The sequence below is a fragment of the Bos mutus genome, chromosome 18, assembly GCF_027580195.1.
Source record: "Bos mutus isolate GX-2022 chromosome 18, NWIPB_WYAK_1.1, whole genome shotgun sequence".
NCBI classification, from domain to species: Eukaryota; Metazoa; Chordata; class Mammalia; order Artiodactyla; family Bovidae; genus Bos; species Bos mutus.
In genome coordinates this window covers 40475251-40493935 of record NC_091634.1, presented here as the reverse complement: position 1 = coordinate 40493935, position 18685 = coordinate 40475251, and the positions used below count along the sequence as shown (strand labels likewise).

At 41.2% G+C, this 18685-nt stretch overlaps 1 protein-coding gene across 4 annotated transcripts in view; it reads left to right on the top strand.

The window, feature by feature from the left end:
- Positions 1-18685, top strand: part of FTO (FTO alpha-ketoglutarate dependent dioxygenase) — a 423247-nt gene that overhangs the window by 97647 nt on the left and 306915 nt on the right. For all 4 annotated transcript variants that reach the window (XM_005890937.2, XM_070388423.1, XM_070388422.1 and 1 more), the window contains one exon: positions 12979-13056. In XM_005890937.2, coding sequence (XP_005890999.1) covers positions 12979-13056 — 78 coding nt within the window. The remainder of the gene's footprint in view (positions 1-12978; positions 13057-18685) is intronic.

The following is an 18685-nucleotide window of genomic DNA, read 5'->3' as shown; positions in this document are numbered from 1 at the left end:
TGGATTTCTTAGTTGCGACATATAGGGTCTAGTTCCCTGACTAGGGATCGAACCCAGGCCCCTGCATTGGAAGCACAGAGTCTTAGCCACTGGACCACCAGCGAGGTAACTTGGCTTTTATTTCTTTTTAGAGCCTGTTTAGCTGCTTTTTATCATAGAAATTTTTCTCTTCAGGAAACTTTCTTCTCTTTTAAAACTTGGACTACATTCTTAACATTAATGATCATGGGTGGGAACTTAAGATCAAGTTGGTGAGGTAAACAGGTTTTGCTATTCAAATTATTATATGAAGAGCTAAAGTATATATTTTGTACATGTCATTTTGCTTATTTAAAAAAAAATTTCCTCGAAAGATAATTTATGAGGTCAAGGAATGCTAACTTTGTGGAGTGCTTGACAAAGTATGACATGTAGGGAAAGGTGCTATCTTAGGGAGGATATTCTAAAAGTGCTGGAAAATGTAGCTTGATAGCTTGATGCAAGAGAGGTGAACTCCATTAGTAACTAAGTAATTTGTTAGAAAGGTGCATATCATAAAAGAATGAAGGAGAAATGAATTCTAACTAATCAACTTGCATAAGACCCAGATTCATTGTCTTTATGTGGACACAAAGTATAGATTCTTAGATATAGAACAGCAAAGGAAAAAAATAGAGAGAAAAGACATGAACAAGCAATTCACAGAAGAGCTACTGCAAATGGCAATTAACATGAGAAGTTACTCCACCTGAATAACAAAGAAGTATAAATTAGTATGAACTTGTTTTTTCATTTGTCAACTAGCTTAAGATGTAAAAGTTTGATAATAACTGGTATTTGAGTATATGAAGAAATGGTTACTGTCTATTGATGGGTTGAAATAGATAGCATTTTCCTGGAGGGCAGTTTCACAATCTGAATCAAGAGGCTTTAAAAGAGCATGCCTTTTGACCTAGTGAATCTCCTACTTAGGATTTTTATCATTAAGAAATCATCTGTGCCTTCTTGTTATATGCTACAGTTAAGCTCACAGTTTGTGTTTGCCTTCTGCTCCAAACACATGTCAATGACAGGTAACACATTAAAAGAAAAGAAAGTAATAAAAGAGTCATAGCTGGGCTTACAGAGATGTTGTTGGCCAGAAAGAGAGCAAAACATAAAGGGATAAGCTGGATTGAAACTGTGGCGCTGAAAGGGCTTCTGGTATGGAAACAAAAAGTGAGTTTAGGTCCTATGGATCACAGGGACCAAGGTCTACCACTTGAGATGGGACCAGAACTAGGCTTATTGTGTGAAGCCAAGGGTGGAGGTGAAGTTATACCTTTCACAAAAGAAGACTGAAAAAAGATTGCCATGTCAGGAACATAGCTCCATGGAGCTATGAGTTTTGAGGGGCAGGAGAAGATCCCTAAACCTTTAAGAGTAGAAATTGAATCAGACTGATTGATTTTGGAGTGATGGGGGAGAGACTGTTGTGCTCTGAATCACCACTGTATGAGGCTTAGTCCTGGACTGGTGGTATAGGATTATCGTGGAGGGAACTGCTGAACCATTATGGAGGGAAAGGTGAACACACGTGGGAAGCGAGAGGAGGGAGTAAAAAGGAAAGACAAAAAGCCACCCACTCAAAATCAGTCTTCAGAACAAAATACTGAAATACTTAGGAAAGCACAAATAGAATAAACAATGTGAATAAAAATCCATTTCAGATGAGATTAATTTTATAGAAAAGTCAATGAAAGACTGAAATAATCATGTTCAAGAAATTCAAAAGAATAAGGAAAGACATCATACTGATAAAAATGAGATCTAAAAATGCCCCCCAAATACCCAAAAATGGAACAGGAGCAACTTTACGTAAAAAAGAGCCAGGTACAGATTTCGAAAATGAAAAGTATAGTCATAGATGTCATAAACTCAACAGATGGGATTAACTTTAGCCCAGACACAGCTGGAAAGAGAACTGATGAATTGGAAGAGAGTACTGAGGAGTTCGCTTAGAATATATTATACAGAGACAAAAGACTGCAAAAAAGAGAAAGCAGTTAGAAGACTTGGGAGAATAGATGGAGAGATTCCAACCAAGTCTAAAAAGAGACCAGAAAAAGAGAATGAAAGTCATTTGGTCTTGGAGTATGGAATGAAGCAGGGCAAAGGCTAATAGAGTTTTGCCAAGAGAACACACTGGTCATAGCAAACACCCTCTTCCAACAACACAAGAGAAGACTGTACACATGGACATCACCAGATGGTCAACACCGAAATCAGATTGATTATTTTCTTTGCAGACAAAGATGGAGAAGCTCTATATAGTCAGCAAAAACAGACCGGGAGCTGACTGTGGCTTAGATCATGAACTCCTTTATGCCAAATTTAGACTTAAATTGAAGAAAGTAGGGAAAACCACTAGACCATTCAGGTATGACCTAAATCAAATCCCTTATGATTATACAATGGAAGTGAGAAATAGATTTAAGGGACTAGATCTGATAGAGTGCCTGACGAACTATGGATGGAGGTTCGTGTCATTGTACAGGAGACAGGGATCGAGACAATCCCCAAGAAAAAGAAATGCAAAAAAGCAAAATGGCTGTCTGAGGAGGCCTTACAAATAGCTGTGAAAAGAAGAGAATCGAAAAGCAAAGGAGAAAAGGAAAGATATAAGCATCTGAATGCAGAATTCCAAAGAATAGCAAGGAGAGATAAGAAAGCCTTCCTCAGCAATCAATGCAAAGAAATAGAGGAAAACAACAGAATGGGAAAGACTAGAGATCTCTTCAAGAAAATTAGAGATACCAAGGGAATATTTCATGTAAAGATGGGCTCGATAAAGGACAGAAATGATATGGACCTAACAGAAGCAGAAGATATTAAGAAGAGGTGGCAAGAATACACAGAAGAACTGTACAAAAAAGATGTTCACTACCCAGATAATCATGATGGTGTGATCACTCACCTAGAGCCAGACATCCTGGAATGTGAAGTCAAGTGGGCCTTAGAAAGCATCACTACGAACAAAGCTAGTGGAGGTGATGGAATTCCAGTTGAACTATTCCAAATCCTGAAAGATGATGCTGTGAAAGTGCTGCACTCAATATGCCAGCAAATTTGGAAAACTCAGCAGTAGCCACAGGACTGGAAAAGGTCAGTTTTCAATCCAATCCCAAAGAAAAGCAATGCCAAAGAATGCTTAAACTACTGCACAATTGCGCTCATCTCACACGCTAGGAAAGTAATGCTCAAAATTCTCCAAGTCAGGCTTCAATAGTACATGATCCGCAAACTTACAGATGTTCAAGGTGGATTTAGAAAAGGTAGAGGAACCAGAGATCAAATTGCCAACATCCGTTGGAACATCGAAAAAGCAAAAGAATACCAGAAAAACATCTACTTCTGCTTTATTGATTACCCCAAAGCCTTTGACTCTGTGGATCACAACAAACTGTGGACATTTCTAAAAGATGGGAATACTGGACCTCCTTACCTGCCTCCTGAGAAATCTGTGTGCAGGTCAGGAAGCAACAGTTAGAACTGGACATGGAGCAACAGACTGATTTCCTAACTGGGAAAGTAATAGGTCAAGGCTGTATATTGTCACCCTGCGTATTTAACTTCTATGCAGAGTACATCATGCAAAATGCCAGGCTGGATGAAGCACAAAGTGGAATCAAGATTGCCAGGAGAAATATCAATAACCTCAGATATGTAGATGACACACACCACCCTACGGCAGAAAGTGAAGAAGAACTAAAGAAAGATAAGTGGTTAACCCACCTTTATACTAGAGATAAGTGATTAGCACATCACCATGTTACAGTATTGGAATTTTGGATTTTACTGTATATGTTATCAGTGTGTTGTATATTTCTGTGTTCCTTAGTGTTCTTTCAGTACAGTTTACAGAATTCCTTTCAGCATTTCTTATACGGCAGATCTAGTGAAGATGAATTCCCTCAGTGTTTGTCTGGAAAAGTCTTTTTCTTCATTTTTGAAGGACAAATGGAAGCTTGATTTCTTTTTCTCTGTTAACCATGTTCCATCTTTTCCCAACTTCTTGAACTTATGGTCTGCAGTTATATTGCTATTTTTACTGCACTTGTCTACTACAATAATTCTGTCATCTGTTCCATTTTGGCGACAGTTCCCATCGATTGACTTTTATCTTCTTTATCAGTCATATTACCTTGCCTTATAGTGTTGTCTTCCTTTCCATGCGTAATAGTTTTTGACTAGTGTGATCCTTTCAGTCTTACTTTTAAGTTGTTTATAAAGGAGCAGAGCGGTAGTCCAGGGCTAACTTTGTACCACTCTTGAGGCAGAATCTTCCTGAGAATTTCTCCTGCTTTGTGGTTTATGTTTTTGTTTTTTTTTTAAACTGTGGCTCGATTTTTAGTCTACTACAGCATAGGCTCCCATTATTAGAAACTGAACAAGAAATGATTAAAAAACAAAATTTTTGAAAGCATCGTAGAACTACCAAAGCAGTGAGGACTTGAGAGTCCAAAAGTAGTGATTATAGTTTAAAATTTTTAAAGTAGCATTGGTTTTAAATTTTAAAAGTAGTATTGATTTTAATTAAAATTGTGTAAAGTGTTTGCATTTATATATGGTTTTTTAAAAATTTTAATAGTGAAAAATCGAACATTTCTTGAAAGATCGGATTTCTCTAATCTTAGGGTTGTGTGGTATAGTGTAGTGGAAATGACCTTTATACTTAGGAAATGAGATTATGAGTTGTGACCAGTAGTGTAATTTCTTGCCAGTCACTTTATGTCTCTGGATGAGGCTTTGTTTTTTCATCTGTTCTAAAATTTCACAGCAATTTTTATTTTTATCACCACTGTAGTTAATTGAGGCATTTTATATATATACAGTTTCATGGAGTGTTAGACAGTTCTTCTGTAGTTTGTCCAGGAAAATAAGTATCTGAGTTTCTGATGTGGCATTGATCTATGACATTTGATGGGTTATACACAGAATTGCTTGTAGATAATTCACAAGTAATAAATGAAGTTGTCCTTTTTGGAAATGGGTAAATGATAGCAGCAAGTGGTTGCCAAAGTGTATTGAGGGTTTTTTATGTGCTTGGTGACATTCTTAGATCTCTATATGTACTGCTTCATATATATGTCACAGGGAGATAAGAAACTAATCCCAAATCATACATGTAGGCCTGTAGTACTGGTGTTAGAACTAACAGGCTTCTTCGGTGCTCCAGTTTTGTTGTGGACCCTTCCTCCATTTGAATACTATTTGCCTAATAGCTGCATAGTTTATAATTTCTAAAATGTACTAATATATGATCAATTTTATTTAATCTTCACAATACCTTGTGAAGCAGGGTTTTTTATAGATAAGTAAAGAGAGGTTTGGAGAGCTTGATTCAGGTGTGGTACTACATGTAGGAAATGATAGAATCAGGATGCAAATTCTACTGTTGGCCACACCATGGTACATGAGGGAACTAGTTCCCTGACCATGGATTGAACCTGTGTCCCCTGCATTGGGAGTCTGGAGTCTTAACCACTGGACCTCCAGGAAGTCCCTTGAACGCTCTTTGGTGAGATACTTTTTCTTTTTAAAACAAACATGTCACATGGATACATGAAATATTTATTTATACTTCTTTTGGCTTAGCTACTTCTCACTTGTCTTTCTGGTATTAGTTTTGAAGAGTCTTCCTCGGGGAGGCTTTCCTTTCTCACTAAGGCCCTGCCGAAGCACTCAGTCACTTTTCCCACTTATTATTTGAGACCCTCAGAAGATTAGGTGATTATTTTTATAGTGAACTTTCATAAACTTTTATTTGTGATTGTATCTTGAAGACTCAGATAAAGTTTATTTTTTACTGAACCTGACAAAATATGATTCCTAGTGTAAAAATTATGTGGAAAATGAAAAATGTATGAAGAACAGCTGTTTGCATAATCTGATGAAGCCAAAGCGACAGCAGTGGGAAAATACACTTCATTTGTAGGTGAGATACACCTTCCCATTACAAGTCATGATCTAGTTAATCTTTCTATGTAATTACTGTAAGATTTGCAAACTATATGCCTATTTGATAAGATATGGAAACTCAGGTACAAGTTAGTTTTTCACAGTGAGTCAGAATCTTACTAGGGATAAAGTTTTTGACATCCAGCCTTTATGGTTTTGAGTTGTGATATGGGCTTCCCTGGAGAAGGCGATGGCACCCCACTCAAGTACTCTTGCCTGGAAAATCCCATGGACGGAGGAACCTGGTAGGCTGCAGTCCACAGGGTCTCTAAGAGTTGGACACGACTGAGCAACTTCACTTTCACTTTTCCCTTTCATGCATTGGAGAAGGAAATGGCAACCCACTCCAGTGTTCTTGCCTGGAGAATCCCAGGGACGGGGGAGCCTGGTGGGCTGCCGTCTGTGGGGTCGCACAGAGTTGGACACGACTGAAGCGACTTAGCAGCAGCAGCATGGGCTTCCCAGGTGGTGGCAGTGTAAAGAATCTGTCTGCCAGTGCAAGTGACACAGGAGATGAGAGTTTGATCCCCAGGTTGGGAAGATCCCCTTGAGTAAGAACTGTCAACACACTCCAGTATTCTTGCCTGGGAAATCCTGTGGACAGAGCAGCATGGTGGGTTACAATCCATAGGGTCACAAACAGTCGGACGTGACTGAGCACAGTCGCACCCATGATTTACCTAAGGCCTGTGTCTAGCTATCCTTTCCTTGCAGGAGCTGTGGAGGTAGATGGGTGTAGCCCTCATGGAAGGGTCTTGAGATGCTCCTCCTGCAGGTGGGAGAGCCAGCTTTGCTCTCCCTCTGGCTTTCTATGTGACATTCGTGAGCTGCTTGATGTATTTAACACTAGGGTGACAGCAGAGACGCCTGTGAGCAGAGCGGTGTGCTGGAGGGCCCAGCTGTGTGTATTTATCTGTATCTCAGGCTGAGGAGCAGCCGTTAGCCAGATCTGACAGTCAAACAGGAGCCGCTTCTGCCTCCACTCCAGAGTGCATTTGAATATTGTGTCTGTTTACCAACTGCTTGACAGTTGACACAAAGAAATTGTCAGAGCTGTTTTTGTTTCCCCTCTTCACTCTACTGTGCTAGTCCTCGAGTCTCTCTCTGAAATACTTTATCATGCATCACAAATATCTGCACTTTCTAAAATAAAGCCCCAAATCACATTGTCTTCATCTTTATATTGAGTTCCATGTGAAGAATTAATTGGTAATATACTTGAGCAAACTCCAAGAGGTAGTGGAGATAGTGGAGGACAGGGAAGCCTGGCGAGCTGCAGTCCATGAGGTCGCAAAGAGCTGGACACCACTTAGTGGCTGAACGGCAACAAATACTTGAGTTGATAATTGGACATATGTTGAATAGGCAATATGTTTACAGAGTTCAGAAATCAAAGCAATACAGAAAGAAATCTTCCGTCTTGTCTTGCTCTATCTGTGGTCCCTTCTAGTTGTCGTTTCCCACCCCTGTCCCTGACAGCACATGTGCGTGCTTGCTCAGTCACTCAGTCACGTGTGACTCTGTGGCCCCATGGACTGTAGCCCGCCAAGCTCCTCTGTCCATTGCATTCTCCAGGAAAGAATACTGGAATGGGTTGCCATTTCCTCCTCCAGGGGATCTTCCCAACCCAGGGATCAAACTCACGTCTCCTGCATATCTCCTGCACTGCAGGTGAAGTCTTTACCACTGAGCCACCCGGGAAGCCCTCGTCCCCAAGAGAGAACCACTTAAATAGTTTCTCACAAATCCTTTATGTTTCTTTATGCAAATACAAGCAGATGGTTTGTCCCTTGCCTTTCACGTCCCGAGGTATCCTGGAAAGCTGTTTATGTCACTGAAGGGAGCCTCCTCATTCTTGTTGACTGTTGTGTTGTATTCATCGTGTGGATGTACCACCATTTATTTAACCGTCTTCTATGGACATACACTGGCATTGTTTCTAATCTTTTTTTTTTTTTAGTTAATTCACACACCATAAAATTCAACCTTTCAAAGCATACAGTTAAGTGGTTTTTAGTATGTTTCTAAGCTTCTGTTCGGAGAAGGCAATGGCAACCCACTCCAGTACTCTTGCCTGGAAAATCCCATGGGCGGAGGAGCCTGGTAGGCTGCAATCCATGGGGTCGCTAAGAGTCAGACATGACTGAGCGACTTCGCTTTCACTTTTCACTTTCATGCATTGGAGAAGGAAATGGCAACCCACTCCAGTGTTCTTGCCTGGAGAATCCCAGGGACGGGGAAGCCTGATGGGCTGCTGTCTCTGGGGTCCCACAGAGTCGGACATGACTGAAGCGACTTAGCAGCAGCAGCAACAGCAGCAAGCTTCTGTTCTGCCAGTTGTGATCTGGTGTATGTACATTCTTCTGAACATGGTACCCATAAAAAAAAATCTTTAGAAGTAGGATTTGGGGGTCAAAGGGAATAGATTTGAATTCTGATAGGAATTGTCTGTGCCATGCATTGAGATTGTGCTATTTTGCATTCCCGAGTATGAGAAGGCTTGTTTCTCCATTGTTCTGCCTGCATGACTTTGCCTCTTCTTAAAGCAATGTTAATTTTTAAGAAATGTGTGATGTTCATAAGCAGTTTAATAATCATTCCGGATTGAGTTCACCAAGGCAAATATGCCCAAAACTTCTTTTTAAGTTGATAAATAGTGATTTATCAACTTAAGTTATTGCTTTAAGTTATAAATCAATCATTTATAATTGATTTCATTAGTTAATCAGTAGAATTACAGGTTGTGAATGTTGATGTATAGAGCAGATTTCATCCATGTGGCCTTAAGTCGAATGTGGCCTGTTCTCTCCTGTCATAGAGATATAACAATGCTCACAGTGTTTGCCAGGGGAGGGAGACCACTTATATTCTGCTTGCTCTATGATAGGGATATTCTTGTAGAATTTTATCCTTTTGGACACGTGCACCCCAGTGTTCAGAGCAGCACTACTTATAGTAGCCAAGACATGGAAGCAACCTGAGTGTCCATCCACAGAGGAATGCATAAAGAAGACATGGCACATACATACAATGGAATATCACTGAGCCATTAGATGATGAAATAATGCCATTTGCAGCAACATGGAAGGACCTAGAAATTGTCATACTGCGTGAAGTAAGTCAGGTAGTGAAAGACAGATGTCACATGATGTGACTTAGGTATGGAATCTTAAAAAAATGATCCAAGTGATTTACAAACAGAATAGACTCACAGTCATAGGAAAGAAACTTACGGTTGCCAGAAGGAAAAGGGAGGGGGAGGAGCAGAATTTGAGATGAACAGGTATAGACTTCTGCTGCTGCTAAGTCACTTTAGTCGTGTCCGACTCTGTGCGACCCCATAGACGGCAGCCCACCAGGCTCCCCCGTCCCTGGGATTCTCCAGGCAAGAACACTGGAGTGGGTTGCCATTTCCTTCTATCGTTATATAAAAAAGAGTTTTATCCTCTCAATAGAGCCCTCCAGGTTATAATGCTTTATGTCTGTCTGACACACTGGACCTCAACTGAGCTGATTGTTTTTATAATAATTCAGCTGAAGTAGAAACAAGTATAAACAGTAATTATAAACAGAATTTCATCCTCCAGGGGTGCTTGTTCTTCTTTGGGCCAGGTCTCTTGCTGTTTAATCTGGTCAAGGTGGAATATGTAATTCCTAATATGAATCTGTATCGTTGTGTTCCTTCTTGTATTCAGATTAGCTTTTTGGGTTCTCCTGAGGAGATTTTAAGGTGGTATTTGTAAGGTGGAGCCATCTCAAGGTCTGAGATATCATGTGCATTTCCATCATCAAGGCTTTTAAACATTTTTTAAACATTAAAACTTTTTTTTTTTTTGGCATTTAAATGTTCTGTCTGTAGGAAGGACTGGTAAAAGAGTCATAGGAAAATGCAGGCTTTCCTGAGCTTGAAGTGAAAATTGAGGTGTAGATTTTGAGTCAGTTTGTGCTGGAGTTCATAAATGTACAAGTATAGGCATGGAAACATCATTAGCTCTTTCTGTGTCTCAAATAACAGCTGATGTAGAAAACAGATAAGCCACTTAACCAGTGATTTATCTAAACCAATGTTTTTGTGTTAGTATGATAGGTCTTTCATAAAGGAAAACTCTTCATAGTTTAACTGGTTGTTGTTGTCATTTAGTTTCTAAGGCGTTTCTTGACTCTTTGGACGACCCCATGGAGTGTAGCCTGCCAGGCTCCCCTGTCTGTGGGATTTCTCAGACAAGAATACTGGAGTGAGTTGCCATTTCCTTCGCCAGGGGATTGTCCCAGGCCAGGGGTCGAACCCTGGTCTCCTGTGTTAGCAGGCGGATTCTTTACCACTGAGCCATCAGGGAAGCCCCATTTTAACTGGTAAGTCAGTCTTATTATCATAAATGAAAAACTACTTTTAGAGTAGCATTAGACAAAGCAGAAAGTTTAATTAGATAGACAGGCTAGAATTTTGCATAAGAGTAAATTTACTGTTTTGTCTCTCTTAGGTCAAGTGGTTGCTATTTTTCTCTTCCCTCTTTTTTTTTTTTTTTTCCCTCTCTCTCTTTATTCACTTTGGATAATTATACAAAAGATCTGGAAATAACTTGAGTTCTGCCCAATAGGGTGTTTGCTCTGGACAACTCTGTGATGGGTTGGGGCTTCCCTGGTGGCTCAGCAGTAAAGAATCTGCCTGCAATGCAGGAGCCACAGGAGATGCGGATTCGATCCCTAGGCCAGGAAGATCCCCTGAAGAAGGTCATGGCAACCCACTCCATTATTCTTGTCTGGAGAATCCCATGGACAGAGGAGCCTGGTGGGTATAGTCCATGGGGTTGCAAAGAGTTGGACACAACTGAAGCGACTTGGCACACAAGCACTCTCTGATGGGTTAGTGAGAAGGCTGTGCAGACGTGGGGAAGGTGATTCTCAGGGCCCCTCTGTCTGGGTTAGCAGGTTGTCCACTGCGTAAAGACAGTGCCCGTTGGGGTGGGTTGAGGCTAAAGTCTAGTCTGTGTTTTCCAAGTCCTGCTTTAGGGCTTAGCGCTGCATTAACCCAGAGTAAGGTATACCATTTTTTAATTCTTAAAATTGTTCCTCAATGGCTGATAACAGCCTGAATATGCATTGCATTGCAGTTTTATTTGAAAATCAATTGTTTCTGCCTTTTCTGTTTTTTTGTCCTTCAGAAGATTTCTGTAGCACCCAGATGATTTCTGTGTGTCTGTGTGTCTGTATACACATTGTTGTTGTTGTTCAGTTGCCCAGTCATGTCTAACTCTTTGTGACCCCATGGAGTGCGGCACGCAAGGCTTCTCTGTTCCTCACCATCTCCTGAAGTTTGCCCAAGTTCATGTTCATTGCATCGGTGATGCCCTTCAGCCATCGCATCCTCTGATGCCCTCTTCTCCTTCTGCCCTCAACCTTTCCCAGCATCAGAGGCTTTTCCGATGAGTCAGCTGTTTGCATCAGATGATCAAAATACTGGAGTTTCAATTTCAGCATCAGTCCTTCAAACGAATATTCAGGGTTCATTTCCCTTGAGATTGACTGGTTTGATCTCCTTGTTCTCCAAGGGACTGACTCTCAGGAGTCTTCTCCAGCACCACAGTTCGAAAGCATCAATAAACATCAGTTTAGTTCCATTCAGTTGCTGAGTCATGTCTGACTCTTTGCGACCCCATGGACTGCAGCACGCCAGGCTTCCCTGTCCATCACCAACTCCCGGAGCTTACTCAAACTCATGTCCATTGAGTCGGTGACGCCATCCAACCATCTCATCATCTGTCATCCCCTTCTTCTCCTGCCTTCAATCTTTCTCAGCATCAGGGTCTTTTCAAATGAGTCAGTTCCTCACATCAGGTGGCCAGAGTAATGGAGCTTCACCTTCAGCATCAGTTCTTCCAATGAATATTCAGGACTGATTTCCTTTAGGATGGACTGGTTGGATCTCCTTGCAGTCCAAGGGACTCTCAAGAGTCTTCTCCAACATACATATATATACATATATATATATATATATATATATACACACACACATACATATATAATAAACATATATATGCTCTTTATATGCTACATATGCACATATACAAATATATCATGTATGCTTGAATATAAGGTCAAATATTCTTTGAAAAAAATCCCTCATAAGAAAGGTGTCATCTTAGATGTATTTGATTCCTTATAAAGTATGTTGTAATATGGGGTCCTCTCTTAGTTACTTTGTTTGAACTGCCTGGTACTGTTTGGGGAATACACGGTGTCTTGAGATAGCCTCATGAGTGCTGGTTGTGGGTGCTTGAAAAGATTTATCAAATTGGAAAAGAAAAGAGGCAAAGATGCTCAACATAGGTTTAGTAATTATTCTAGAGATAAATGATTACTTTTAAAAAGTAATATGGAAGTGGATATGATCTCAAATAAATGTTTACAGGATGAACAAATAATTCATATACTTTGACCCTGGATCCTTGTGGCTTAGTTGGGTATTTTCAGTGAAAGTAAGGATTTACAAACTGCTGTCTCAAGCAGTTTTTACAGATAGAAAGGTTTGTTCTGGAAAACTGTATGAGATGACTCAAAAGATGACTCTAGCAATGAAGAAAAAGATCCTGGTATTAAAGAGTGAAGCAAATTGCTTCCTGAAATGTGAGAGTGAATAAAATAATTATTTCTAAGTTAATATTTTATATGATGTAATTTAAATGCATATGTAATTAAGTTGATACATTTTATAACTGACTTTTGGCTGGCTTTTTCCTCTAAAGTTGCGGCTAACTTTTGGAGGGTATTCTTTTATTAGAAAAATAAGGCATTGTCAGCCTGGATGGGAGGGGGTTTGGAGGGAGAATGGATACATGTATGTGTGTGACTGAGCCCCTTTGCTGTTCACCTGAAACTTTCACATTGTTTGTTAATTGGCTGTACCCCCAATGCAAAATAAAAAGTTAAAAAAAGAAGACATTGTCTTATATTTTGAGTCTGTTTATAATTTAGTCACCTATAATCATTATTTTTAAACAGAAACTGAGGCTTCTTGAAGAGCTTGAAGACACGTGGCTTCCCTACCTGACCCCCAAAGACGATGAATTCTATCAGCAGGTAAGGTCTTTTAACATTTGTCAATTTCCATTGATTTTTTTTTCCCCTTGATCTACCTTATTTTGCCTATTAAGCAACTGTGGTCTAGAGAGATTAAATGAGAGGTTAAGGTCTGATTTGGTCACCCATTGATTCACCCCCAGAACATATACGTTCCTGCGCAATGTTTCTGCTGTGAACTTAGTGCTTTAGAACAGTGGACTGTCTTTTCTTCCCCAAACGTTCCATGTTTTTCCCTACTTTCCCTCTGCTTCTGTTTCTTCTGCACGGAATCTTCTTTTGCCCCTTATCCTGTTGCCAGATGACTAATTCTTGAGGACTTCACTGAAACATCACCTCCTTTGTGAACGTTTCTTTAACTTATCTTACCTCCAAATGGAATTGATTGCATTCTCCTGGTGCTCCTTGTACCATATAAATCACAAGGGGTCCTTGTGATTGTACCCCTCACAGTGTATTGCAGTTATAGGATTCTGTGTCATTCCCCTGAATTAGTCAGCACTGTTTCAAACACAACTGGCAAAATCGCAAACAAACTCACTGTGGCAAAAAAGGGAATTTATTGACTGACAACTTAGATGTCAAGGATAAGCACATGGCCGAATCCAGTTTCTCGAAAGATGTCATCGGATCACTCTTTTTCCCTGTTTCTTGGCTTGGCTTTTCTCTGGTGACTTCATGCTAGATAGGCGCTCCCCTGATGGTATAAGAGGACTCTGACAGTCCTGGGGGTGTGTGGTCTTAAGCCCATAGGATCTCAGAAGAAGGTGGTGATGTCTTCTTTACTAGTTCTGACTCCCCCAGGCGTGATCTTGTTGGCCTGGTTAGAGGCATGTTTCTCTCCCCAAATCAGTCCTTGTGTTCAGGGTATTGAGATGCTTCTATCAGCCTGGCCTAGTTCCCTCACCCACTTGTGGGGTAGGGTTGGAGTATGACCATTCTCACTCAAATTGCAGGGAGGGTAGGTCAGAGATGGAGGGTTTTTCCCAAAGGGAAATTGGAGCCCTGTTAACACCAAAGAAGGAGAGGAAGGCACGCTGGGAAATAAAAATAGCCCCTTTTCACCCCTTCTTTCCTATGAGGATGTTAGCTCTTGGTGTATAAGAGCTGGGCCACATCATCTTGGTTTCTCCAGCACCCAATGTATGCTTGTCGTCACACTGTTGATTCTCCATGGAAAGAAGAGAGAAACAAATGAGCTTTACCCATCCAGAATCCCAGGTCTCCTGACTTCCAGGGTATTCTCACTTCCAGGACATCATGTGTCATCTCCCTTGTCATTAGAACTTCATCATCTGTCACCTGATCAGTCCTTTTTTGGATTGTTCTAGTTTTCCTCTTTGGAGAAGGCAATGGCACCCCACTCCAGTACTCTTGCCTGGAAAATCCCATGGACGGAGGAGCCTGGTGGGCTGCAGTCCATGGGGTCGCTAGGAGTTGGACACGACTGAGCAACTTCACTCTCACTTTTCACCTTCATGCATTGGAGAAGGAAATGGCAACCCACTCCAGTGTTCCTGCCTGGAGAATCCCAGGGACGGGGGAGCCTGGTGGGCTGCTGTCAATGGGGTCACACAGAGTCGGACACGGCTGAAGTGACTTAGCAGCAGCAGCAGAGCAGTTTTCCTCTTTACCCCTTTTTCTTAATCCTTTAAGCTGAAGTAAACACTTTTTTTTTAACCAAAACATAAATCTGAGCCTGTCAGCTTCCTGCTTCACATCCCTGTGGCTGTCCATTGCCTGGCTCCTGCATTTCCAGCCTTGGCTTCCCCATTCTTTTACCTTTTTACCCATGCTGAGTTTTGTCACTACCTCTCAGTGCTTCGGGGCTTCCCCGGTGGCTCAGCAGGTAAAGAATCCATCTGCAAAATAGGAGACACAGGAGACTCGGGTTCAATCCTTGGGTCAGGAAGATCCCCTGGAGAAGGAAATGGCAACCCACTCCAGTATTCTCACCTGAAAAATCCCATGGGTGAAGGAGCCTGGTGGGCTAGAGTCCGTGGGATCACAAAGAGTCGGACATGACTGAGCGACTAGGTACACACTCAGTGTGTTATGTTTTGGGTCTTCCAGTTACATCCTCTCCATCTCCCTTACTTGGTGAACTTCCGCATTACCCGTTAGTAACAGTTCACATGTCATCCCCTGTAGGGTGCTTCCCTGACACCTCTGTAGCCCAGAGGGTTGTCTCTTTTCCCTCTTGTGTGTACCTGTAGTACTTCATGTGTACTTTAATTATCTGAGGTTATTGTAATGATTATATCTACTACTGTGGGCAGGAATCCCTTAGAAGAAATGTAGTAGCCATCATAGTCAACAAGAGAGTCCGAAATGCAGTACTTGGATGCAATCTCAAAAACGACAGAATGATCTCTGTTCGTTTCCAAGGCAAACACAGAAGAACTGTACAAAAAAAGATCTTCACGACCAAGATAATCACGATGGTGTGATCACCTATCTAGAGCCAGACATTCTGGACTGTGAAGTCAAGTGGGCCTTAAGAAGCATCACTACAAACAAAGATAGTGGAGGTGATGGAATACCAGTTGAGGTATTTGGAATCCTGAAAGATGATGCTGTGAAAGTGCTACACTCAATATGTCAGCAAATTTGGAAGACTCAGCAGTGGCCATAGGACTGGAAAAGGTCAGTTTTCATTCCAATCCCAAAGAAAGGCAATGCCAAAGAATGTTCAAACTACCACACAATTGCACTCATCTCACATGCTAGTAAAGTAATGCTTAAAATTCTCCAAGCCAGGCTTCAGAAATACGTGAACTGTGAATTTCCAGATGTTCAAGCTGGTTTTAGAAAAGGCAGAGGAACCAGAGATCAATATCCGCCAATATCTGCTGATAATTGAAAAAGCAAAAGTTCCAGAAAAACATCTATTTCTGCTTTATTGACTGTGCCAAAGCCTTTGACTGTGTGGATCACAATAAACTGTGGAAAATTCTGAAAGAGATGGGAATACCAGACCACCTGACCTGCCTCTTGAGAAACCTATATGCAGGTCAGGAAGCAATAGTTAGAACTGGACATGGAACAACAGACTGGTTCCAAATAGGAAAAGGAGTACGTCAAGGCTGTATATTGTCACCCTGCTTCTTTAACTTATATGCAGAGTACACCATGAGAAACTCTGGGCTGGAGGAAGCACAAGCTGGAATCAAGATTTCCGGGAGAAATGTCAATAACCTCAGATATGCAGATGACACCACCGTTATGGCAGAAAGTGAAGAAGAACTAAAGAGCCTCTTGATGAAAGTGAAAGTGGAGAGTAAAAAAGTTGGCTTAAAGCTCAATATTCAGAAAACTAAGATCATGACATCTGGTCACATCACTTCATGGCAAATAGATGGGGAAACAGTGGAAACAGTGTCAGACTTTATTTTTCTGGGCTCCCACATCACTGCAGATGGTGATTGCAGTCATGAAATTAAAAGACGCTTACTCTTTGGAAGGCAAGTTATGACTAACCTAGACAGCATATTGAAAAGCAGAGACATTACTTTGCCAACAAAGGTCCGTCTAGTCAAGTCTATGGTTTTTCCAGTAGTCGTGTATGGATGTGAAATTGGACTATAAAGAAAGCTGAGCCCCGAAGAATTGATGCTTTTGAACTGTGGTGTTGGAGAAGATTCTTGAGAGTCCCTTGGACTGCAAGGAGATCCAACCAGTCCATCCTAAAGGAGATCAGTCCTGGGTGTTCATTGGAAGGACTGATGTTGAAGCTGAAACTCCAGTACTTTGGCCACCTGATGCGAAGAGCTGACTCATTGGAAAAGACCCTGATGCTGGGAAAGATTGAGGGCAGGAGGAGAAGGGGATGACAGAGGATGAGATGATTGGATGGCATCACCGACTCGATGGACATGGGTTTGGGTGAACTCCAGGAGTTGCTGATGGACAGAGAGGCCTGGCGTGCTGCAGTTCATGGGGTAACAAAGAGCTAGACACGATTGAGCCACTGAACTGAACTGAATTGTAATGATTTTTTTTCATGCTCCTCTCTCTCATTTTCTGTACTGTGATATATACGGGCCTGGCACCTAGTAGGTATTTAATTAGTTTGCTTGAATGGATGAATGAATTACTGTAGGCATTAGTTCTTTATTTATTTTTAGTAAATATTTATGTATCATTTGGCTGTGCCAGGTCCTGTTTGCAGCATGTGGGATCTTTAGTTGCAGCATGTGGGATCTAGTTCCCTAATCAGGGATCGAACCTGGGTCCCCTCCCTTGGGAGCACAAAGCCACTGGAACATTAGGGAAGTCCCTAGTTCGTTTTAAAAAAGGCATGACGTGTAATAATATTTGGTGTGATTTGAGTTTTGTTTACTCCTCCTCAGGGAGGTGGTATCTATAATAATCTACAGGATTTATATAGAAATGTTATATCCCACACTAGTAGTCTTTTCTCTTTTGAGCTTTTCTAGTTTTCCAAATTATCTAAATGATCACGTATTCTTTGGTAATCAAGAAAAAAATAATTTGAAAAAGTACCCTTAAAACAGGTAAACCCTCCAAGTGTAATCAGTTCTTAAATCCTTGCTAATATTTTCATAGATAGGAACTTTTTGGTACACGATAACACACACTGTTACAAAGCAGCCGCTGACCCACTTTAGCTTTTGTATGGCAGAAGTTGTGCACAAAGAATTAAACACCAAGGTTAGCCCAGGTGTTCTCAGCCAGACATACCCTGAACCAGGAAAGGAGACGCCAGGGCAAACAGAACAACTCTCAAGGCTTGGCTTTTATCTTGCTAAGACCCACAACAAACCTGATACCAATATCTAATCGCTTTAAGTGCACCATGTAATAATGGAGTGTTTCAACCAAACCTTAGTCCAGTAAATCTCTTCTCTTAAAAGATGAAGTGAAAATACTTTTTAATGACACGAGTGAATAGAAAGTTCAGCCCTGACACTGAGTCCCTTACACAGGTCCTAGCCACAGGAATGCCAACCCAGCTGCTAGTCATCAAAACAAGACTTTCTGCAGTTTCCAGATTGGGTCTGTTTATTGACCCTTCCTGCCGGCGTGCCAGGGACTGTGCTCAACGTTTTCTGAATGCTTGTCACATTTCATCCACACAGCAGCCTCTTGCATTCATTCCACAATTACAGATTCACCAACTTCCTCTTCTTCAGGCTTCGATTGCTTGAGATAGAGATACTGACTTCCTCTTTTACAAATCAGGACAGACTAAGCTCCGTATCTGAGAGACAGAGCTGCAGTTCATCCCAGATTTTTCTGACTGTGAAGACCCAGACTCTTTCTGCCACACTGTTTGCCTCCCAGTATGCCTTGATCAAATTCACAGTGCCTTCAAAGAAGTTTTTTTTTTGTTTGTTCTGATTAAGACTATAGAGAAAACCAATGAAAGAAAACAGCAACAGTAACAAACTCCAAGCGGAAGAGCCAGAGGACCTCTTTTGGTTTACTGCAGAGCACAGGGAAGTGGATTCCATTGAAAATAACCTCTGGATTCTAGATATGGGAGGTCTGTCCCCCTTATCCAGAGACAGCGCCACCCTTCTTAGCATTCCCTGTTATTTTCATTCATTCTGTGCTTTCCTTGTGTGGGCTTCTCTGGTGGCTCAGTGGTAAAGAATCTGCCATC